General features: G+C 42.1%; 2 protein-coding genes across 2 annotated transcripts in view; both read right to left on the minus strand.

Moving 5' to 3' along the window:
* C1QL4 (complement C1q like 4) overlaps positions 1 to 25,540 on the minus strand; it is a 78,718-nt gene that overhangs the window by 42,781 nt on the left and 10,397 nt on the right. The gene's annotated exons all lie outside the window — the stretch shown is intronic.
* Positions 20,517 to 21,200, minus strand: LOC134600868 (uncharacterized; the record flags this gene model as incomplete). The annotated part of the gene is made up of 1 exon (XM_063445261.1): positions 20,517 to 21,200. A coding segment is annotated over one exon (684 nt), but the record flags the coding sequence as incomplete, so codon positions are not given.

The following is a 25,540-nucleotide window of genomic DNA, read 5'->3' on the forward strand; positions in this document are numbered from 1 at the left end:
TCTTAAAACGTTTGCCCTCTTCTTCTAACATAATATTTTCCCTTTCAGACTTTTTCTAACCCTCCCATACCCGCGCTTTAAATTTCCTCCTTGTTTAATTACCTGCTCCACCTCCCAGATATTTCTGTCCTGGTACTGGAAGTAAGGCATCCTCCCTGGTGAACTCCCGAGTCTGTGCTGGGTAAGTTCCTATGCTCTATCACTTTAGGTATTACCCTTTGCTAATATATGTTACCGAATTAATGAACCACATTAATATGTTTGAGAAATTAAAAAGAATTAATTTAAGGCACACAGTCATAATGCGGTGGGTTACATGTGTGTGTCGTATCGTTTTGCGGAATGCGTCCAATTCAATCTATTGATTTAGACTGGCTACCATCTGTAATACTGACCTCTATCTCCAATATCCCTGAACTTAAAGAAACACTATAGAGTCAGGAGCATAAACATGTATTTCTGACCCTATAGTCTTAAAAACACCATCCAGCCTTCCTGACTCCTTTGCCTCCTAAATATAGTAGAATCTTACCCTTATTTCAGTCTGCTGTTGCTTGCTCTGCACCTGATCTGCCTACTTGGCTGACATCATCAGAAGTGGTGTTCTGAGTCAATGAAACGCTTTCACATAGGATTGGCTGAGAGTGTCAAGGAGACAGATCTGGGGCAGAGACAGCACAAGTCAAACACAGCCATGTCAACATGCAACAGGTGGAGACACTGAATGATAATGCTGCACGTTGTGCAGCACTGACCCAGGAAGCACCTCTAGTAGCCATCTGAGGAGTCGCCACTGAAAGGTATCCCTAGCTGTAATGTAAACACTGCATTTTCTCTGAAAAAGCCTGAAGGGAATGATTATACTCACCAGAACAAATACATTAAACTGTAGTTGCTCTGGTGACTATAGTGCCCCTTTAAACAAGTAATGGTAAAGTCTGGTTGTCTCTAAAACAGAAATTAAATCTTAAAAAATATACATAAAATGTATAGGTTCTTGAGTCCACGGAACAAAGAACATCAAGGTATTTGCTTCTAACAAAATTCGAAAAGAAATATAACAAGCATTCTGCATGGATTAGACTTAGTGCCAGATTCTGGGAAAGTCCCTGCACTCTGTAACAACATGGCCTGAACATCTGCAGTCTCTAGTATCCCTTTACCCCAGGGGCAAGAATTCCCCTAGTAACAGCTCTGGAGATGTCAAAAACTGGGAATACTGAGTATGTAATAAAAACACTCAGCTGGGGTAAAAGACAAATTGACAGATGTATGGATGGATAAACAGGCAGAAAGATAGGCAGAAGAGCACACTGCTAGATGAAAGATAGAGACAGACAGACAGACAGACAGATAGATAGATAGATAGATAGATAGATAGATAGATAGATAGATAGATAGATAGATAATTCTAGATTCACAATTCTCCTTTCATGTCTGGGTATGTCTCTGTCTCAGAGTACAGGCCTCTGTTCCTCACCTTGTCACATCGTTCTGGCAGTAATGTAAAAGATTGGAAGGCAGAATGCCAACACCTAACCCATCTGTGTCTCACCTACTAATAATATTGAGCTGATTTTGTTTGATAAGAAATCTGCCAGCATACCCTAACACACATCCGCAAAAATGACACACACAATCCTGTGCTTAAAGCCAAACATTCCCCTCCAGCAAAGACACATGAGATTATAGAACAGACAGGGTAATACAAATTAAAAGGTTGGCTAAACTATTGCTCATTGAAGGGTAAAGCTGTGAGCCAGCAATGCTAAATGTAAAATGATAGGGATTATAGAAAGGGATCCCAAATACGTTTCCATGTGGTCATAAATAGGATTTTATATAGTGAGATTGTCAAATATAACATAGATAGTGTATACTGGCAGATCATTATTTAATACAGGGGAAGCTCATTTGTAAGGGTCAAGGAGTTTATTCACTAAACCACTGTTTTCAAAGAGATTGAAATGATTTGAATATACTAAATAAATTGGCTATGTTGCTATGACAGGCAATGTCCTATTATGAAGCTATTATTCGCTCAAATGTTACTCTTTGAGTTGAGCTTGTGTCTTGCGCAATCTGATGTACTAAACTCTTTGGGTTTGCATGGTCAGTTGCTGGAGTCGTTTTATTTTGTGAAGTCTTTGGCTAGGAAGTCTTTGCCACTCAATATTCTACTAAAGAGAGATAGTGTATCCTCGAAACTTGATCACAGTTCCATCTTTTACAAATATTAGTTGATTTAGGGATACTTCTAGAAAATGCATATATCAGGGTCGTATTTATAACAATTCGGCTCTGAAGAATGCGTTATTCAAATGTTTCACTAGATAATGGCATGGCGAACATACTCCTAACTCGATAGTAAGAATTCACACATTATCAGTCAATACTAGTGGATGTATTTTATAGCTATTTCACCAGCATGTGAGCATGTACAAATCATTCCTCTTTTGAGGCTGTCTTATGATCTTGCCTAATGTAAGAATGTCTTTGTCTAAGTACAGGTGTGTTGCGGTCACCGGCCCGCCGAGCCTCACGGTCGTGCCCGACCGGCACGACCGCTCCGACTACACGAGCTTACCTGCTCGTCGGCGAGCCGGGAACCGCGCGTGTAGTTCTTCCGGGCATCACGCCCGAATCCAATATGGCGCCGACCACGTGGTCGCGTCTATGGATAGCCCCGCCCCCGAGAATTATACTAACGTGTGCGTGACGTCACGACGTCAACGCACACGTACGTTCTGGGGTCAGAGGTCGCCCTCTGACCAATCATAGCTTAGAGAGGGGTATTTAAACCCCTAATTCACCCTAGTACTTTGCCATGTCGTGGTTTCAGTTTCCTGGTTTCCTGAAAGTGCTAGTTTCGTGTTTCTGATTTCCTGGTATCCTGATCCTTGGCGTTTCCCTGGTTATTCTGATCTCTGGTTTCCCTGACTTGGCTTGTCTTATCGGTATTGAGTATTTTCTGGCTTCCTTGACCTCGGCTTTCCCTTTGACCATTCTCTGTCTCTAGCGTATTAGTCCGGCCATTCTAAGGTACGGTTTACGCTCTGTCCTGTTATTTTTCCTTTTCTGACTTATGTATATGTTTACATAGATTCTGCGTGCTGGACCACATTACTAGTCGTGACATTACGACATGGCCATGGATCCTGCAGAACTATGCAAACATATGATCGCCTGTGAAAATAGGGTGGAGGATATGGACCACAGGTTAGACCAATTTGCCCAGGCATTTCAGATCTTGCTCCAGAGGACTGCCTCTTTAGAGGTCCCTCCTGTACCACCTGTGGTTCCGCCACCTGTAGTGGTTCCCGTACCACATAAACCACCGTCCATAACCTTGTCACCGCCCCCTCGTTATGGAGGTGATTCTAAGGAATTCAGAGGTTTTTTAAACCAAATAGAATACCACTTTGAGGCCTCCCCAGGTTCATTCCCAACAGATAGATCTAAAATAGGCTATCTGATGAACCAATTAACTGGAAAAGCCTTGACTTGGGCTAACCCCTTATGGGAAAGTGGTGACGCAGTAGCCCGTGATTACAGTATCTTTCTTACGACCTTTAAGGCTACATTTGAACCTAAAGGCAGGGAGAAGAACGCTGCCAAAGCCCTTATGAGAATCAAACAAGGCAGTCGTTCGGTAGCCGATTATGCAATAGAGTTCAGGACATTAGCGTCTGAGATTGATTGGACCAATAGCGGTCTGGTGACTGCTTTCTCTGAAGGTTTAGCTGAGAATATACAAGATGAGACTGCAGCTAGAGACCTTCCGGTTAATCTTAACGAGTTTATTGCCTACATGATAGACATTGATAACCGGCTCAGAGAGAGAGAGAAAAACAAACAACGTAACAGACGTTCTAATTCGTCCATAGCTCCTCGTTTCTCTAACCCAGTGGTGAGTAGCCAAACGCCTCTTCCAGAACCTGAACCCATGCAATTGGGTAGTGCTAAACTCACTGAGGCAGAGAGACAACACAGACGTAACGAGGGGTTATGTATGTATTGTGGCAAGAAGGGACATCTAAGATCGTCATGCCCGGTTCGGCCGGAAAACTTGCACACCTAAGGCACGTACGGGGACCGACCTTAGGTGTGATGTATATGTCCCCTAAATTGACTAAGAACCGTTTCCTGGTCAAAGTAACCTTATCTTTCGAGAACACTACTGTTCAGTGTGAGGCTATGATTGACTCTGGGGCAGCGGAGAATTTCCTAGACAAAGAGTTCTCTGCTAAACATCTCCTGCCCTTAAGACATAAAGAGAAACCTATAGCAGTCGAGGCCATTGATGGAAGGCCTCTTACCCAGCCTTTCATCACACACGAAACTCTGCCAATCACTGTTTCAGTGGGTATTCTCCACTCTGAAGAAATTACCTTTCAAATCATATCTTCACCTACAGTTCCGATAATACTCGGTTTCCCTTGGCTCCTGAAACACAATCCACGTTTAGATTGGATTGAAGGAGAGATTGTGAGTTGGGGTGAGAGATGCAAAGGTGTTTGCTTTAAGCAAATCCCACAACCTATTGGCACCATTAATGTTCCTGTTACACCTCCCTTGACCACACAAATTCCTCAGCAGTATATGGATTTGAAAGAGGTATTTAACAAGGTCCAGTCAGAAGGGTTACCTCCTCATAGACCTTATGACTGTACTATAAACTTATTACCAGGGACTATGCCTCCCAAGGGAGGAGTCTATGCCTTGTCCCCCCAGGAAAATCTTTGTTTGGAGGAATATATTAAGGATGCTCTCAGAAAGGGTCATATCCGTAGGTCCTCCTCACCAGCCGGGGCTGGATTCTTCTTTGTCTCTAAAAAAGAAGGAGACCTACGCCCTTGTATTGATTATAGGGGTTTGAATAGGATTACCATAAAAAATGCCTACCCTATTCCCCTTATATCAGAGCTATTCGACAGATTAAAGGGAGCTCGAGTCTTTACCAAGCTCGATCTCCGAAGTGCCTACAATCTAGTCAGAATTAAGGACGGTCACAAATGGAAGACCGCATTTAACACCAGAATGGGACATTACGAATACCTGGTTATGCCGTTTGGATTATGTAACGCTCCAGCGGTATTCCAGGATTTTATCAACGATGTCCTAAGAGAGTACCTTCACATGTTCGTTCTAGTGTATTTGGACGACATTCTCATCTATTCCCCAGACCTAGAGACACATCACGAACATGTGAGAATTGTACTGAAAACCCTGTTACAGAACGGCCTTTACTGTAAACTGGAGAAATGCCAGTTTGACCAAACGGAGATACAATTCCTTGGATACGTTATATCTCCGTCTGGTTTCCAGATGGATCCTCGTAAACTGGAGGCAGTCTTACAGTGGCCATTACCCAAGGGCCTTAAAGCTACTCAACGCTTTATAGGTTTTGCGAATTACTACCGCAAATTCATTAAGGGGTTTTCTTCCGTGATTTCCCCTATAACCAATTTAACAAAAAAAGGAGCAAATTGTATATCTTGGCCCAAAGAAGCAAGAGAGGCATTTGAACGATTAAAATCTTTATTTTCCTCAGCACCTGTCCTGACCCATCCTGATCCATCCAAACCATTTATCCTAGAGGTGGATGCATCAGAGACAGGAGTTGGAGCCATTCTGTCTCAAAGAGAGAGTCCTGATACGCCTTTACATCCCTGTGGATTTTACTCTCGCAAACTCACACCTGCAGAGAGGAATTACGACATAGGGAATAGGGAACTTTTGGCCATTGTACTTGCCCTTAAGGAATGGAGGCATCTCTTGGAAGGTTCCAAAGAGCCACTTTTGATCTTTACTGATCATAAGAATTTGGCTTATATTGGGGACGCTAAGAGACTGTCCTCTCGTCAGGCTAGGTGGTCATTGTTCCTCTCCCGATTCAATTTCGTAATTACATACAGACCTGGTACTAAAAACACCAAGGCAGATGCACTTTCTCGGCAGTTTGAGACAGATGAAGTTCCGGAACAGGTGATATATCCTATTGTACCTCCTGAATGCCTCATTGCCACTACAGTTTCCGAAGTGTCTTCTCCACTCTTCTGTGCCATAATAGCAGATCAAACTCAGGCACCTGTGGGAAAACCTCCGGACAAACTGTATGTGTCACCTCAGTTTCAAAAGAAGGTACTAGATTTGTTCCATGACAGCCTCACAGCGGGCCATCCTGGAGTCCATAAAACTCTCTCTGCCATCTCCAGGAGATTTTGGTGGCCTGCTCTTAGAAACGATGTCAAAGATTATGTTGGGGCATGTCAAATATGTGCTGTTTCTAAAGTTCCTCCCAGGTCACCTCCTGGACTATTACAACCACTGCCCATACCTAGTGCTCCATGGACCCACTTGGCCATGGATTTCATTGTCGATCTACCCAGTTCAAACGGGTTTAATACAGTCCTTATGGTCATTGATAGATTCACGAAGATGGCACATTTCGTCCCACTTAAAAAAATACCATCTGCTCAAGATCTAGTTCAAATATTCTTGAGAGAGATCTTTCGGTTGCACGGTGTACCCGAAAGCATAGTATCTGACAGAGGTACCCAGTTTGTTTCTAGGTTTTGGCGTTCCTTTTGCAAACAATTGGGCATCGAACTCTCCTTTTCGTCAGCATATCACCCTCAAACAAATGGAGCAGCAGAGAGGGCGAATCAGTCTTTAGAAGCCTATTTACGTTGCTTTATAAATGCCAATCAATCTAACTGGTACGAGCTCTTACCCATGGCTGAGTTCGCCAGAAACAACGCCACTCATGAATCTTCTAATCACAGTCCATTCTTTGTTAATCAGGGTTATCACCCCACTGTTTTTCCTTCTGCATTCTCAGACACAGAAATCCCCGCTTTGAACACCCGTTTAGATTCGATTCATGATACTTGGGATTCCGTCCATTCAGCTCTGCAAAAAGCCTCATTACGAGCGAAGGTCCAAGCTGACAAGAAACGGGGCGCTAATCCTGTCTATATTCCAGGTGACAGGGTGTGGCTCTCCACAAGACATATCAAGCTTAAGGTCCCGTCCATGAAATTTGCCCCTCGGTACATTGGTCCCTTTCGAGTTACCCAACGTATTAATCCAGTGACCTATACTTTGGCACTACCGGCTCATATGAGAATAGCGAATTCTTTCCATGTGTCTCTGCTCAAGCCCCTTACTTGCAATCGCTACACAAGGGTATCCACTCCTCCTCCGCCCTTGGTAGTGGGTGATCAAGAGGAATACGAAGTCCGTTCTATCATGGACTCCAAATTATCCAGAGGTGTCTTGTCCTATCTCGTTGACTGGAAGGGTTATGGTCCCGAGGAACGTTGTTGGGTTCCTGCTGACCGGGTCCATGCGCCCCGTCTTATCCGGTCATTTCACAACCGCTTTCCTCTTAAGCCGGGTCCTTCCCGCTCGGTGCGCGGTCTTCGAGTGGGGGGTACTGTTGCGGTCACCGGCCCGCCGAGCCTCACGGTCGTGCCCGACCGGCACGACCGCTCCGACTACACGAGCTTACCTGCTCGTCGGCGAGCCGGGAACCGCGCGTGTAGTTCTTCCGGGCATCACGCCCGAATCCAATATGGCGCCGACCACGTGGTCGCGTCTATGGATAGCCCCGCCCCCGAGAATTATACTAACGTGTGCGTGACGTCACGACGTCAACGCACACGTACGTTCTGGGGTCAGAGGTCGCCCTCTGACCAATCATAGCTTAGAGAGGGGTATTTAAACCCCTAATTCACCCTAGTACTTTGCCATGTCGTGGTTTCAGTTTCCTGGTTTCCTGAAAGTGCTAGTTTCGTGTTTCTGATTTCCTGGTATCCTGATCCTTGGCGTTTCCCTGGTTATTCTGATCTCTGGTTTCCCTCACTTGGCTTGTCTTATCGGTATTGAGTATTTTCTGGCTTCCTTGACCTCGGCTTTCCCTTTGACCATTCTCTGTCTCTAGCGTATTAGTCCGGCCATTCTAAGGTCCGGTTTACGCTCTGTCCTGTTATTTTTCCTTTTCTGACTTATGTATATGTTTACATAGATTCTGCGTGCTGGACCACATTACTAGTCGTGACAAGGTGATGAGACTCAATAAGTCCAGTCATTACACTATGATCAGTGAAATGTGATCTGTATCTATCCAATTCACAGATGTCTTATTATGGGCTATAAAACAACTATTTGATTACTCAGTGCATTCTGTATCTGTGACCATGATAGTATTCACAATACGTGAACACTAAATGATTTTGAAAATGTTTTACTCATGAAGTGTACACAGCTTCCAGACTATGGTGGAACGTACGTAATTCTGTATTAACCAAATTGTGAGAACAAGACAAATTCTGTGTAACAGATTTCCATCAGACGATAAGCACCAGGCTGCACAAAATGAGAAAATCCAGTTCATGTCTTTAAGCCATCTTTAGTTGAAGCTTGCATTTTATATTAAAAAAAAACCCAAACAATTTGTGATGATACATAGTAAAGTTATAATGGTAAAAAAATACTTAAATTAGTATGATGCTTCAACTAATCCACATTAGTAATCTGACACAGCTCTGTCCAGAGTACCCCAGGCTATTCCGTTGAATAATATCCACACCTGTCTTGGTAAAATGGTCTTTCCTGTAGCTAGCATCCAGTTTTCTCATGGGGTGAGGAATTCTTCTTTCATATGGCCAAGCACATGGAACAGGGTCTCTGTAGAGTCAAGACAAACTACTTGATAAGGCATGGCTTTTGCCAAGATTTGTATTCTTCTTGGAAGGTTTTCCAAAACAAGTCCTCTATAGACATAGAGATTGAAAGAGACGTAATAGAAATAATTATTTTTAAAACAAAAAATTGTCTCTAAAATATTTCCACGGTCTCCCTTAAATGAAAGCGGGCTATACATCTACCGGATGTTCCTCTTACGCTTGCCCTTCTCTCTTAGCAGAAACATACAAGCGAGCATTAGCCACTATATATGGGGTTCACGCAAACCACGCGTTTCTCTCACTTCTTCAGTGCCACTCTTCACGAGGTGGTGTGGGTCTCCCCAATGTGCAATTGTACCATAAGGCCTTCCTACTTGAATCAGCAATTAGGATGCATGCACCAAAGGGGGATCTACAATGGGTCGACATGGAGATCTTTAGAGTTCAGGGCAACTCCTTAATAGATGTCCGATAGACGCCTAAGCATCTCAGGCACAAAAACCTACTGCTACTCCCATCCACACTCCTCACAGTTCAACACTGGGACCACTTTAGGGCACGGAGGGAAGAGAGCCAAAAGTTCCTCATGGCTGCCCCAAGTCAGTTATATCACCGTGGTTTACATTCCGCTCTTGGCACCAAAAATGTGTACAATACATAGGAGACATATGGGAATTATTCTGCCTTTTCCCAAACTTCAAAGCAGGTATCACCTACCAAACTCATTTATTTTTCAATATCTTCAACTCAAAAGTATAATGATGTCGCATGTCCAACCTGACCCAGTCCCTAATCCACCAACGTCCCCAGTAGCCAATGCCGTTTAAGTTAGACGCAAGACTTCACCTAAGAAACCCAAGGCCCTCTCGGAATGCTACAGAGCTTTGATGGAGCAGCTGCCGACAGGGATTTCCCTTTTATTAAACATTGATCCCAGGAGCTAGAGTGCAAGATAACCCCCAAACAATGGATCCTGTCACTCATCGCATTGAAGGGTTTTACTAGGTGCTACTCCCATGTGGAAGCACACATAAAATGAATATACTGGTAATACCTCACACCACAGCAGCTGCACAGGTTGTACCCTTCGACTCCTAACCTATGCTGGCGCTGTGAACTAAATGAAGGCAACATGAGGCATATATAGTGGCAATGCCCAGATATAGCCCCTCTGTGGGACACAGTAGCTAGGGTATTGATGCAGATAGGTATCAGCGATTTACCCGTAAATGGCACCACTTGTCTTTTACTGCAGTTCCCCAGAGGAATCTCCAAAGCCTCGAAACAGATTGGTACATTAATCATTATGGCTGCCAGACACCTAATAGCATTGCATTGGAAAAAACGGTTATGCTCCCCCCCCCCCCCTAAATCTCAACTTATAGAGACAATACACTTATTCTATACGCATGAGCATATGGCGGTGGATTCTCCTGCTTAATACACCTTCCTACAGGCGGTGTGGCAACCTTGGCTTGACTACTATTTAAGGGAAAATGGCGCCTCAGGGTCCTCCCCAAAATTCACCAGCGTAGGCTCAGACCTCACAAGGTTTTTTTTAACACAGGGATTACACATGGTTGACTTGATGCCCCTCATCATCTTATAACCGTTACATATTTCTTCTGTACCCCATTCATTATTGCTATGCAGCAAATGCTCGACAGGACCTCAATGGAATAATGCGGACTGTAGAGGATTTGAAATTGTTATGTATAGACCTCGCAGAAAGTTGTACAGTCAACAGCAGATTAACATAAAATTTACCACGCTGCTTGCAAGTGTATGAAAATTGACTCTGTTAAAATTATCAAGAATTTATATACTCATTCCATGTCTTGTCATTAATCATAATGCATTAATCATATTGTAGCAACCCCGGACTCCCCCCCACCCCCTTTCCTTTTTCTTTCCTGTACCCTTGTTTCCCCGCAACTTACAAAAATAAAAAATTGTCAATTTAAAAAAAAAATTATAATAGCGGGCTATTCTTTCAGAATTTATTTTTCAGTTGACACATATTGCATGTTCAGAACTAGGCTTCCAAATTAAACATATTGCAAGTTGAGAAACAGCATTTTTAGTCTGGGGTTCTAGTTAATGTCTTTACTGCCTTAGATAATGGTCAGACATTGATTAAACAAGTTTTTTTTCCCAATAGTTTTGACAAGTTCCAGAGGAAAGAGAGTGACTCTTTACTGGCCATTAATCATATTTTATACAAATATATTCAGGAGGCTCTTATGCAGGAAGTTAATCAGGAAATAACAGATTTAAAGCAAAAAGAGGTATCTCATGTACTAACCATAAGTTTTTATATCTGAAATCTTCCAGGTGAAGAAAACAATGGTGGCTTATATCTGGTTATAAGCCTCTGAACATTCATATTTGGGTTCTATAGTACATCTTGAAGATTTGTATTTAATTGTTACTATTAATAATTTATAACAACATCTTCCACATTTTCTATAGAAAAATGAGAAATTGCGATTAATTTACCTTTGTTTGGACTATCTTCTGCATCTTTGGAGAGTCTAACAGGATGATTCACTAAAATGAGAACTGTAGAAAATTCAAAGTGAATTTAATATTTAAGGCCAAAGTAATCAAATTTGAAGCATCGATGACCTGGAGAATGTTTATCATTTGGCTACTTTGTCCTTTAATTTTAAATTCACTTAGAATTTTCTGACAATTCTCACTTCAGTTAAAGGATCACTATAGGGTCAGGAACACATGTATTCCTGACCCTATAGTGTTAAAACCACCATCTAGCCCCGTGGGCCCCTCATGCCTCCATAAATATAGCAAAATATTACTGTATTCAAGCCTGAAACTGTAGATCTGTATGCTGTTTGCCTTAAAACAAAACAAAAAAACAAGCAATCTGCTGACATCATCAGAACTGTAAGCCTGATCCAATCACAGTGCTTCCCCATAGGATTGGCTGAGACTGACAAAGAGGCAGATCAGGGGCAGAACCAGCATGATTCAAACACAGCCCTGGCCAATCAGCATCTCCTCATAGAGATGAATTGAACCAATGAATCTCTATGAGGAAAGTTCAGTGTCTGCATGCAGAGGGAGGAGATACTGAATGTTTGGATGCATTTTAGGCAGCCATGACCCAGGAAGGATCTCTAACAGCCATCTGAGGAGTGGCCAGTGAAGTTATCACTAGGCTGTAATGTAAACACTGCATTTTCTCTGAAAAGACAGTGTTTACAGCAAAAAGCCTGAAGGTAATGATTCTACTCACCAGAACAAATTCAATAAGCTGTAGTTGTTCTGGTGACTATAGTGTCCCTTTAATAAACCTGGTAGAAGCAGAGTAGAATAAATAACTTGTCAGCATCTTTATGCCTCAGGATTGAAATACTTTAGTAAAACATATTGAATAGTTACATAGTTACATATAGTTACATAGTTACATAGCTGAAAAGAGACTTGAGTCCATCAAATTCATCCTTCCTCACATTAGTTCTTTGCTGTTGATCCAAAAGAAGCAAAAAAAAAAAAAAAAACAGTTTGCAGCACTTCCAATTTTGCAACAGACTAGGAAAAAAATGTCCCTCTTGACCCCACAATGGCGGTCAGATTTATCCTTGGATCAAGAAGCTATTACCCTACAGTTTAAAATTATATCATTGAAGTATGCATCTAGATGCTGTATAAACATCTGTACGGACTCTGATAAAACCACTTCTTCAGGCAGAAAATTATATATCCTTCTTGTTCTTATGGTAAAAAAAACCTTTCCTTTTCCTTAGACTAAATTTTCTTTCTTCCAGTCTAAAGGCACCTCGTGTCCTATGTAAAGTGCTGTTTCTAAATTAAAAAGTCGTATTCTCATCCCGAGAATGAATGCCCTTTTTCATGCATGATAATACCTACTGGCCTTAGCCACTGCTGATTGACATTGCACATTGTTGCATAGTTTGTTGTCTATAACAATTTCCAAGTCCTTCTCGTGTGTTGTTAGCCCTAATTCGATTCCATTAAGTTGCTTGTGCATTCTTTAGTCGCTTGTGCATTCTTTAATAGGCAGTTGAGTTATTCTCTCATCAACTGGAAGAGATCCATTATTACTCCAACTCAGAACACAGAATTCCTAGGAATTTTTAAAGAATTTAGCAGAAACACCATTGAGTTTACTAAACTTTTCATATTTTACAAAAAGATGAATTAGAGATGTTAGTTCACATTGTAGCGACGCTTTCGGCTTTCATACAAGCAATATTTACTGCTCTATTATATTATTAACCTCCTGGGACTTAAAATACCCCATTTACGAAAAGGCCGGAGTTATGCCAAAATAGCTCTTCTGTCTTTGGATGACATGGAAGAACTATTATGGTCAATAAAATACTGCCAAGCTTGGATCAGGAGAGTCTTTTCAGCTCATATCTTGATCTGGTTATACAGTTAGAGGCAAGCTGTTTAGGTCTGGATGCGTAATGCACAGATTTTCTCTTGGAGAAAAATGGTTGTTTGTAGAAACAGACCTGCATATCACTTCTTTGGAATTATTACTTGGGTGTTTTCAGCTGCAAGAAACATATATCATCACAATAACGTTTGGATTTCTGTCTAGATCATGGAACTAAAATCCAGGTATCGTATCTGTCTGGTCTTTTAAACATGGTAACAGATAGGTATTCAAGACACCTTATCGATCACAGCCATGGGATGCTACAAGCAGAAATATTCCTGATTGAACTCTTAGATCAATTACACACAGATCTTTTCATGTCATGATCAAACAATCAGTTACAAAACATTTTTCATATGGAGAGTGGATCCAGTGGTGATATTTTTGAATGACGTAATGAAGGACCTAGTTTGAGGTGGAAAACACAGTTTGAAGCTCTTACCAGTTTTGCAACAAACTAGGAAAAAATCTCAGTCAGATCTCTATGTGGATAAAGAAGCTGCTACCCCACATATTAAAAAACTATATATTCATCCAGTTGCTGTTTAACCCCTTAAGGACACATGACATGTGTGACATGTCATGATTCCCTTTTATTCCAGAAGTTTGGTCCTTAAGGGGTTAAATATGTACATACTGATAAAACCACCTCTACAGGCAGAGAATCTCACATCCTTATTGTTCTTGGTGTACAAAAAACCTTTTCTTTGCCTTAGACTAAATCTCCTTTCTTCCAGTCTAAATCGGTGAGCTCACATCTTATGTACAGTCATGTTTATAGATTTCCAGAGTTTTTAATATTGATCGTCTTGGCACAGGAAAATGTATCTCTGCATTTTATAATAGGCTAAAACAATCTAGTCAGAGGTATAGGCAAAAGCATACCAAATCAAGTGATCTGTCTGTCAATTGAAGTAAGAATAAGACTTATTAAAGATTAACAGAATAAATTGGCAATACTGGCAAAACTACCTTGTGTAGATAGTTTTCTACATAAAACTAAACATCCAGTTATTAGAAAGCTGATGAGAGGGATCAAATTAAAAGACAACCGAAAGAAAAACTTGGCATGTAAATTTAGTGCTACAGTGGTCAGAATATGTCATTTTAAAACTATATTAACACTGATTGTATTGTTGGTAAAACTTACTTTTTTGTGTTCTGTTTCTTTTCTTTTTATTTAGTTCTTCTTTTACAATTCTAAATCAACAAGGTGCAAGCACTAGAGTTAAAGACAGCAGCATGCACCTATAGCCCAATACAGTGCAGCAACCAGCAATAATGTGACCATAAAAACAAAGAATAATAAAAGATAGTGGTGCGCAAAAAATTTAAAATTACAATACTAATCTCTTCTCAAACATAGACTAAAAGATGAATAAGATCAATAAAATTCTAAAATAAAATAACACACACTCCCAAATGCTACTTGCAAACGGAGATTGGTTTTAAAGGGAAACTCCAGTGCCAGGAAAACAATCCGTTTTCCTGGCACTGGAGGTACCCTCTCCCTCCCACCCACCAATCCCTGGTTACTGAAGGGGTGAAAACCCCTTCAGTCACTTACCTGAGGCAGCGGCGATGTCCCTCGTCGCTGTCTCCTCCTCAGCGCCGCTCCTCCTGATTCTGTCGGCCGGTGGGCGAGACTGATCCCGCCCACCGGCCGAGGAGACCTAATGCGCATGCGCGGCAATGCCGCGCATGCGCATTAGCGCTCCCCATAAGAAAGCATTGAAAAAGATTTTCAATTCTTTCCTATGGGGAAATGAGCGACGCTGGAGGTCCTCACACAGCGTGAGGACGTCCAGCGACGCTCTAGTAAAGAAAATCTTTGCTAGAAATCAGGAAGTTCCCTCTAGTGGCTGTCTAGTAGACAGCCACTAGAGGAGGAGTTAACCCTGCAATGTAATTATTGCAGTTTATAAAAAAAAAACTGCAATAATTACAGTTGCAGGGTTAGGAGTAGTGGGAGTTGGCACCCAGACCACTCCAATGGGCAGAAGTGGTCTGGGTGCCTGGAGTGTCCCTTTAAGTGCCACTTCACACTGTTGCGGCCTAAGAGGATCAGGTATGTGGATCTCAAATCTTATTACTCTTATCCACTCCAAACAAGAAGGCCAATCCGGGGTTAAAGTGCAGACTGATCTGTATTTGGCACGTCAGTAGAACTTTAAAAACCACATAGAAGGGAGGCTTTCCAAACAAAGTTAATCAATATTCAGTCTGTATGTGCAGATGCTGCTGTATCTTGTGCTCTCTCCTTCCTACTTCTTTTTCAGAGTGGTGACGTTTCATGCAACACGTTTCGCCCCTTCTTCTGGGGCTTTGTCAATATCATGTCCATCATCTTCAAAAGTCCATAAAAATACAATGTCGCTGCACAGTCTGTCTCCTTAATTGGTGCAACTCTGAATAGTCCAATTTAAAAGATATTACTGGTGGCTTGGTTGACAATATATTCACCGTACAGTAATACAAATATGAATTAATTGTAAAAAGGATACAATATAAAGACACATAAAAATATTGTATATTAACTCTTAACAACTTAGGAAATACACATGCTTTATAGGGGAATAGAGGGAAGAAATTGTATCTCTCTGTTAGAAGCAATAGTTCCTACTCTCCACAACACAATCCATCAACTTAAATAGATATATACAAAAGGCAGAAATAAAAACAATCAGAAACCATATATGTACAAACTATCTATAATAAAACGCAGATCTAAGGGGCAAATTGACTAAACACCAACCGAAGTGTATACAATTGTGATAAGAGCATAAAAAAATAATAATAAAAATATGAATATGCTCTACATAATGGAGCAAGACCAGAAAATTGCTAAAATAAAAATATATTAATATGGGAACGGGGCCTGACCTCCAAGTCAGATAGACGCTATTTTTTAATTTTTCAATATTGCCGAAATACTTTCTATTCACGCTCTCCACACAAAACTGATAGGGACTTACCTAATGTCCAACTTGGTTGGAACAGTTGATAACCATATTGCTCACTGTGCTAGAATTCTCTGCTCAACACAGTGCGGCCTAGTGAGCCCATTAAATAGGAGAGGCAGGCAATCTCATAGCCTGGGGCAACCTGAGCTCCAGTGGAGTTATTCCAGTGTTCCATCCGTCCCCCGTCCCCCCACTTTGAACCGGTAGGGGTTATTACAGTCTACACCTCAGAGGCCCTACCACTACACCATTACTCTATGGAGATGCTGACAGATTAAACACAACAAAATCAGAAAGGCACACTATACAAGGTAAACCACAGAATAAATCATCTGTACATAAATAAATACAATGTCAGGGTGCTCACTCAACAGTCCTATTCCCCATAGAAACTTGGGACAAAGTACATATAATATAGAATGAGAAGCACAATCAATAAGAATAAGTAAATCAGCTTTATTGTATAAACCAAAATCACTTGGTATCTATGAGAATCATCAAAAGCACTGATGAAGATATAATGCTAATAAACTATATACCATAGAAAAAAACATGTACATAGATCAGATTTATATCAATACAAGAAAAATATACCCAAATATACAAGAACATTTTTTTAAATCAATCAGATGTGTTGATACATTAGATATTATCATGCAGATGGCATAAAAAATGGAAACACACGATAACTACAAAATACAAAATACGAAAAAGCATAAACACAAAAGGATTGTGAGAAGAGGGGAATATCCAAATGAATGCCCCCCAACATTGCGGCGGAAAAGCCTTTATGAAGGGATTATGACAGCCTTTATGAAGGGATTATGACAGAATCCAAAATGGTGGATGCCACGTGCCCAACTGACTACTGCAAATAGCAAACTGACACCTTATCTGAACTAGACAGAATATTTGCGGAGTTCTGCAACAAATGGCGGCAATATTCTGCTCAGCATGGGTGGAAAAGTCACTCACCCAGAGATCACCTCTGAAGCGTGAATCAACTGCTCCAGCCGTGGGGCAGGCCGATAAAAGATGGAGGCTACCGGAACACCTTAAGACAGCAGAGACTATGCTTGGCCCACAATTGGATCTTGATCCTTGAGTGCCACATCTAAGGTCTCCCCAGGAAACTGAGAAACCGATGGATACACCAAAGCCTTCACCAGGTCTAACTCACCGCTTCACTTGGATGCCACATCTGCTGTCACCTGGGCTATCTTGTCTGTAGACTATAATGTATCAAAGCGGGACTATGTTCTGCCCCTGCAGGTAATCAGCTGAGCTGGGTTCTAGGACTGGGACTCATGCTGACACTTCGTCACTAATCCTCATGTTCCAAACATGAGTCAATATAGTTAATTTGATTATGTTTTGTTTATGTTTGCTTCACCCACTAAAATGTATGCTCACACGTCTGCTTCTTATTATTCATATGGGCATTTGCACGCATGTAGACCCCCACAGAGGGATCCTGGGTGAATTGTTATGTTCTAGTCAGTTTTGCAATCTAGCTCAATCTAGTTTTTGCTTTATTCTGCATAGCCTATGAATAGTTGAGCTGGAACATATACTAGCCCAGTGGCAGGCAACCTTCAGCACTCCAGATGTTGTGGACTATACCTCCTATAATACTTTTACAGTAAATTATGGCAATGCATCAAGGGAGATGTAATCCACAACATCTGGAGTGCTGAGGTTGTCTACCCCTGTACTAGCTCTGGCTTCTGGGAAAACGTATTTAAAAGATTAAAGGAACACTATAGTCACCTAAATTATTTTAGCTAAATAAAGCAGTTTTAGTGTATAGATCATTCCCCTGCAATTTCACTGCTCAATTCACTGTCATTTAGGAGTTAAATCACTTTGTTTCTGTTTATGCAGCCCTAGCCACACCTCCCCTGGCTATGATTGACAGAGCCTGCATGAAAAATAAACTGGTTTCACTTTCAAACAGATGTAATTTACCTTAAATAATTGTATCTCAATCTCTAAATTGAACTTTAATCACACAGAGGAGGCTCTTGCAGTGTCTAGCAAGCTATTAACATAGCAGGGGATAAGAAAATCTTAATTAAACAGAACTTGCAATAAAGAAAGCCTAAATAGGGCTCTTTTTACAGGAAGTGTTTATGGAAGGCTGTGCAAGTCACATGCAGGGAGGTGTGACTAGGGTTCATAAACAAAGGGATTTAACTCCTAAATGGCAGAGGATTGAGCAGTGAGGCTGCAGGGGCATGTTCTATACACCAAAACTGCTTCATTAAGCTAAAGTTGTTCAGGTGACTATAGTGTCCCTTTAAGCATTGTTCATCTGTTTACCCAAATGTTTGCTATATATACTACTTGTGACATGATACACCAATGTATACCTACTCTTATTGGAATGTATTATTCTATTTGTCTAAATAAAAATTAAATTACAAAAAAAAATAGAATAATATAAAAAATATATTAATATATATATATATATATATATATATATATTTGTGCTCGGAATTTAAATACGTAATGAATAGTAACTGTGAGCAAAGTTGGTTGTGGTGTGCCGAAAAACCAACGTACGAGTGGGCCTGTAAATAAAAGAGGGCCCACCAAGGAGAATGTAATTATAACAGGGTGTAGGTGGGTGGGAACAATCAGCTGAACGGCAGAGGTGAGTAGGGGCTGGGAGTTTAAGTAGGGGACTTACTCCTCCCACAAATTCAGGCCTCCACAAGTTCAGGCCTTTTAACTTGTGCTCGGAATTTAAATACGTAATGAATAGTAACTGTGAGCAAAGTTGGTTGTGGTGTGCCGAAAAACCAACGTACGAGTGGGCCTGTAAATAAAAGAGGGCAAAAGATAAATTTGAGAAATACACACTTTATTGCATTTTGTTTTACAAAACCAAGTTCCTAAAAGCTTGGCGAAGCTCTTTCTCTGGCTGTGGAATATATGCCGTATATATGGAGGATTTCCACCGTCCCAGTCTCTTGATGATATGGACCGGTGTGTTAGTGCTAGAGGCTGCAGAGGCGGCTCCTATACGGAAGGAGTGCCCAGAGAATGTCGTCGGGTTGTGTCCGAGCTTAGCTAACAAAATTCTGATATGAACCATCAATTTAGCGGTGGTTAACGGGTGCCCTTGTAGTGTTAAGAGCGGAGAGTCCTGTGGGTGATCGTGCAGAGATGACCGTAGGTGATCTAATACTTTTACCGGACACCAGGCATTATCAGTAGGGAAGAGAGGAATTATAGTAGGATGTAGTGATTGGTTGGTTTTAGTTGTAGGGATCGAAAGTTGGTAGTGATCCTCTATCTTAGTGAGGTGTGATATTTTAAGACTTAGCTTTATATCTCCTTGGCAAATTACGGTGAACTCTCTAGGTCTGAGAAAACCGTAGAAAGCGAGATATATAGCAGATTTAATCACCGTATTAGTGCCGATGTCGAATGGGGCTGTGTCAAGGAGATTGCTAAGTGACCTGAAGATAGGCCCATCTATAGGTAATCTAATGGTAGAGAGTGGAGGTGAAACCTTAGTTATACCTTTCAAAACCTTTTTGATGGGATATGAAGAAAGGAAAGGAGTGTTGTTAGGGAAAAGGGTGAGGCTGTGGTGCTGGACCCCCGTGAGATAGAGTTTAATGGTGTTGTGGGATAGTTTTAGGTGTAGGTGGCAAAAGGAGGCAAAAGCCACCATGGTTTGAATAGAGAAGTCACCTTGTAGACCGAACTCTGCAGTGAATTTATTAAATATATTAAGTGCCCTATTGTAAGTGATAGCCGTGTTTGGTGATAATGCTTGGTGAGTGAGTGCTCTAGCGTGGTTCAAGAGTGTGCTTAATCCAGGATTAGCTCGTGGAACCGTGGTGTCCTGGATGGTTGTAGGTGAGCCGTTGGGAGTGCCTGAGAAAATGCCTGAAATTGAGAACGAGAAAGAGCGTCAGCGGCCGTGTTGTGAATCCCCGGGATGTGAAAACAAACTAAGTGAAACTGGCCGGATGCTGCCAACCAGGTCAGCTTGCGAATCAGCCGCATGATGGTTAGGGAAGATGATCGCCCTTTGTTCACGATTTCGCAAGCTGCCGAGTTATCAGAGTAGCATTTGACTGCCTTGCCAGACCAGAGATGACCCCAGGTGTGTGCGGCCGCCACAATGGGATAGATTTCAAATAAAGCTGAGGTCTCTCTGAATCCTGGCAAGGCATCCGTCTCAGTGGGCCAATGGCCCCTGAACCAGTGGTTCCCGAAAATGGCTGCAAAACCGGTATTGGCTGCTGCGTCTGTGTGGATGATGGGTGAAGAGGTGGAGAGAGGGGGAATAAACATGGAGATTCCATTCCAGTCTTTCAAAAACTTCCCCCACATAGCTAGGTCAGCCTTGGCGTGGGGGTCCAAAGAAACTGTGCCAGAGTCCGGAACTCCGTGCATCAGGCAAAGAAGTCTGGATATGAAAGATCTTCCCTGCGGAATGATGCGCATGGCAAAGTTCAGGGATCCGAGAAGGGACTGAAGTTCCTTCCTAGTGCAAACATCATTCCGCAGGAACAAGTCTATTTCCCCTCTCAAACGTGTCAGTTTGTCGTGAGGGAGGCTAGCTTTGAGGTTAATCGAGTCCAGTTCTATCCCCAGAAAGGTCAATTTGGTAGTGGGGCCTATAGTTTTGGCTGGGGACAAAGGGACTCCAAGTGTGGCAAATAGTGCAGTAGTGCTTTTGATTGATGTGGGTGATGTTGACCCTGGCTCTATAAGTAAAAAGTCGTCGAGGTAGTGGATAACGGAGTGACACCTGGTGATGTTCAGGAGCAGCCAGCACAACGACTCTGCGAAAATGTCGAACAGTTTGGGGCTGCTACGAGAACCGAAAGTGAGTCGTGTAGAGAAGTAGTATAGATCACGCCATTTAATACCGTGTAAGTGCCAGAGTGAGGGGTGCATGGGTAGTAATTTAAAAGCGTTAGTAATGTCCGTTTTGCTAAGCCAGGGTCGGTTACCAGATGAAATTATGGAATGTATGGCGTCGTCGATGGTTACGTATTGAAGTGAAAATTCGTCTGCTGGAATGAGTGCGTTTATGCTAGGAACAAAAGAGGAGTGCGGTGCCGATAAATCAATAATTAAACGTTTTTTATTAGAATATTTGTGAGTAGCGATGCCAATGGGGTTAGTGCGCCAGGAGGAAAATGGTGAAGAGGTGAAGGGGCCTATCATAAACCCGTTGGTGATTTCTGAGGCAATGAGGGAGTCTGTGGAGACTGGGTCTAAACGTGCAGACTGTAGATTAGGGCATTCTAATGTACCTGGGGGAATGGCAACTATACCCGTGAGAAACCCTTTAGTGAACCCTGTGGTGAGATAATCTACCAGATGCCTGCTAGGGTGAGACCTTAGATAAAAAACCAGGTTGTCGATGTTTATGTCGGTTAGTCATTTGTTTGGTGACAACCTGGCTGGACACATGGTCTTAGTATGTGCCCTGAAACATATGGAGCAGATGTGCAATAATCTACAGGCGCTGAAACTGCAGGAGCCTGCGTTAAAGTTATTGCACACCTGCGCCTTCCCTAGAAAGGAGATGGGCCTACCTAGCTTATCCCGAAGACCACCTGATGACTTGCTGTAGGGGGTGAAAGTAGAGTCAGGTGTGAAAGAGTGAGAGGTGGGTGTGGAGGTGGTGGGATCTGCTTCGACTGGACATAAGTCCGCCATGTGGGATGTCGAGTTGCATATGGCACAAGCCGGGGGCCTGAGTCCAGCGAAGTGGCGACAGAACAATTCAGTGTCCATCTGACCCCAGTTCATTTTGATATTGAACTGTTTTAGATGGGTCGCCGCCTTCGCTGACACTGACTTGTGGTAGTCATAGAACGAGGAGCCCCCGTACTTGATGCCTAGATCCACCACCTTGTGCAGATAAAGGTCTAACTCCTCTCTCCTGTGGGGGTACACTGTGCAAATAACATCTCTATATATCCCGAAGGCTATCACAAACTGTGGGATTGATATTTTTTTATTAAGCCTGGGATCCCTCGTCTTGAGTACCACAGAAATGTCGCCATAGTTGAAGGCCTTGTTCTCAAGAACATCCTGGGAGGCTATGAGCAGAGACACCAGACACACGTCCTTCCCGTCTAAGATATCTTTCTTGATAGAGTCAGGGACGGAGTGTGCTGGTGACTCAAATGGTGTAATGGTTGTGCCTGGTGCTAGGGGGGGGGGGGGGTATGGGAGGGCATGTAGGTATGATGGGTACAGCCGTGATAGGAGCTGGGATTATCGTGATAGGGGCTGGGACTATCGTGATAGGAGCTGGGACTACCGCAGTAGTACCTGGGGAGGAGATGGCGCTCTCCACCTTGGATAGTCTGTTATTGAGGGCCTGAAGATTGGCCAAGATCTCTGCCAGGGTATCCTGGTTGGACGTGCTGTAACTTGGTGGTAGTCCTTGAGAGCTAGTGCCTGGCCTAGGCTCGGGGGCTTGGTGGGTCAGTAGCCTATAAAGTTCAGCCTTTCTGGCTGTGGCCGGGAAGGGGATTCCCCTGAGCCTAAGTTCGGCCATAATTTTGGGAATAGTCCATGCTCTCAAGGACGTGGGGGTTGAAAGGGTGAGAGAATCGCTTGGAGACTCGGGTCTGGTTGGCGTGAATGGTATATCTTCAGTCAGTTCTTCGGTTGGCATGGGTTCTTGGGACATTCTAAAAAGGAAATGATTATGCGAAGATACATTAGTGAGGGAGTACGGAAGTTTGGGGTGTGTGGGGGGTGAGGTAAATGGAAGAACTGGACTGTAATGCTAGATGCCGAAGCGAAGAGTTTAACTGTTGAATGTTTTGGTAGGTGAGGCCCTGCTAATGCCAAGTGGCGGTGAGAGGCTCTACCTATGATTTGGCTTATGACGTGATTGCCACAGACGTGGTGGCGGGGTGTTGGCCTCTCGGTGACAGTAAAGAAAGATCAAAACGTGTGGCCGTGACGGGTGAGGCCCTGACTAGAGCCCTATAGTAGGGCATGCGAGGCTTCTAACTATGATTTGGGCGTGGGGCCGTGTTGAGGTGCGGCGGGGATGGATGGCCTCGCAGGATAGGATTAGGACTAATAGGGTGAGCTTAAGGCGTAAGGCCTAGACCCTGTAGCCAGTTCGATTGTATACTAAGGGTATAATGCGTGGCCTGGAGTGGTGTGTGGATATCAACCTTAACTGGACGCAAATGGTTTCTGGAACCTTTTAGGCAGATTAAGTGTAGTGAGTCTTGTCGTCTAGCTGTCCTCGTTGAAGAATCCTGGGAATTTAAGAAAGATGTTGATGTATTTATACGTATCGTGGTGGCGTATGATTTTTTTTCTTTTTGATAGGGGCGGCATGCGTGATCCTGCGTTGAGGGATCTGGAATGTTTATGGAGTTTGATTGGGATGATTTTTTCTATTTTTTGAGAAGGCTGAATGAGGCCTAGGGTTGGAAAATGGACGTATTTGGGAAGGGCGTAAGTACCTGAAGGTATGGCTGAGGACCGGATCAGGATTTGGTGTATGACCCAGAGCCTGGAGGCCGTATGACCGTATGTCTGGATAGAAAAAATAAAGTAACGAGATTAACGTATCGTGGGCGTAAGCTTCTGAAAAAGCAGAAAGGAGATGATGAGACTACGTGAGGTCTTGTATGAAGATTTGTAAGTAGAAATTAGAGGACTATACCTTGGTAGGACATACAGAAATTTCGTATGGACGTAGTAGGTTACCAGTGTAGACCGGTGGAAGCCTAGGTTAAATTCAGGAGCTTAAGGATTGACTGAACAAAATATACATAGTTAACAACAGGTGCAATGGTATGTAATGAATTTTGTATTTTAATTTTATATATTCAAATGAATTTTACTTAGACCGTGAAGAGTGATGAAGAGTGATAAAATACCGTACCTGTTCCTGTAAAGAAAAAGGCCTTGAAACTATCAACTTTAGCTCAGAAAGTGAGAAACCGAAGTATTCTGTAAAGTCAAAAACATGTGGCGGCGTGATTATATGAGAAATGCTTTAGCACATGTGTTTTAATGTTCCGGGTGTATTTACTGTTTAGACAAAGTATTTATTAGTATATGTGTCGTTTTACAGAAAATTTAGGGTAGCGAGCCGTATATTTTATAATAGTAGTGGGAGTATTAAGGTTAGTAAAATGCATATTGCTGTCTAACATTGATAGAAAATCGAAAAGGCTGGTATTAAAATGAGTAAAATATATAACACTAAACAGACGAGTAGGTATTAAATAGTAACCTGATGTAGATTTATTTAAAATAGACCTAAATGCATACAGTAGCCTATTTAAATAAGATCTAATCGCATATGTGTAGGAGCGTCGTGTTTGTACTTAACATAAATGACATAAGGTGGTCCTGGGTGACCGCATGTAAAGAGGGGTATACCAGTAAAATTATTGTGTACATGGAATCATAAGCTAAGTCGTGAATAACGTATGAATATGTAAACGATATGTAAACGATATGTAAACGATATGTAAACGATAAGTAAACGATATGTAAACGATATGTAAACGATGAGAAAAAGTACCGGTGCGAGTGTAGATTAGTTTAAACGAGCATGTAATAGTGTGATTAAGTTTAAAGGGAGCCTACCCCCACGTTTTTAGGCCCGAACGGCGGGAAAATAGCGGAACGCTATTTCCTTCGCCTAACTCACGAGTACGTGCCGGTGTTGAGACCGGAAGCCGGGTACCTCGACCGGAAAACGGCTTGGAGGCTCCGAACGGACGGAGGGCTTGTTCTGAACGTCTGTCTGCTGGAAACACGAGAAAAATTCTGGCGGGAACCGGAAGTGCTGGTTGCTATGGGGACCAAACAATCAGCTGAACGGCAGAGGTGAGTAGGGGCTGGGAGTTTAAGTAGGGGACTTACTCCTCCCACAAATTCAGGCCTCCACAAGTTCAGGCCTTTTAACATATAAAACAATCTAATATAAAAAAATGTAAATATACAAAACAAAACGATTAAAAAAAGCTTATAAATTGCAGAGTTAAAGATCTGTTTAAGCCAGTTAGTGTCAGTGTTTCCAAATAACAAATCCACCCCATTTTGTTTAGATTTTTTTTTTATAAAATCTTCTACTCTCCAATTTTTTTTTTAAGATTTACATTTTTTTTTAAATATTCTTAATTAATTTATGTATAATTAAGCACAGAGAACAAAGACATTTCCAAGCATCATGCATAAAATTAATGTGTTCAAACGTTTTACACTTTTATGATACCACAAAAAGTAAATAAATTATCGAGTAATAGAACATATTCATGAACCAAAGACCACTGTAATCCAGAGCTCCATGTAATGAAAATAATATTTTAAAAAAATAAGAATTGTGTATGAATGAAATGAAAGACCCCTACTTCAAGAGGATAGAAGGTACCTTCTGTATTGCCTCTAGAGGCATATGTGTCTCAGGGCTCCCAAACTTAGGG

The sequence above is a fragment of the Pelobates fuscus genome, chromosome 1, assembly GCF_036172605.1.
Source record: "Pelobates fuscus isolate aPelFus1 chromosome 1, aPelFus1.pri, whole genome shotgun sequence".
NCBI classification, from domain to species: domain Eukaryota; kingdom Metazoa; phylum Chordata; class Amphibia; order Anura; family Pelobatidae; genus Pelobates; species Pelobates fuscus.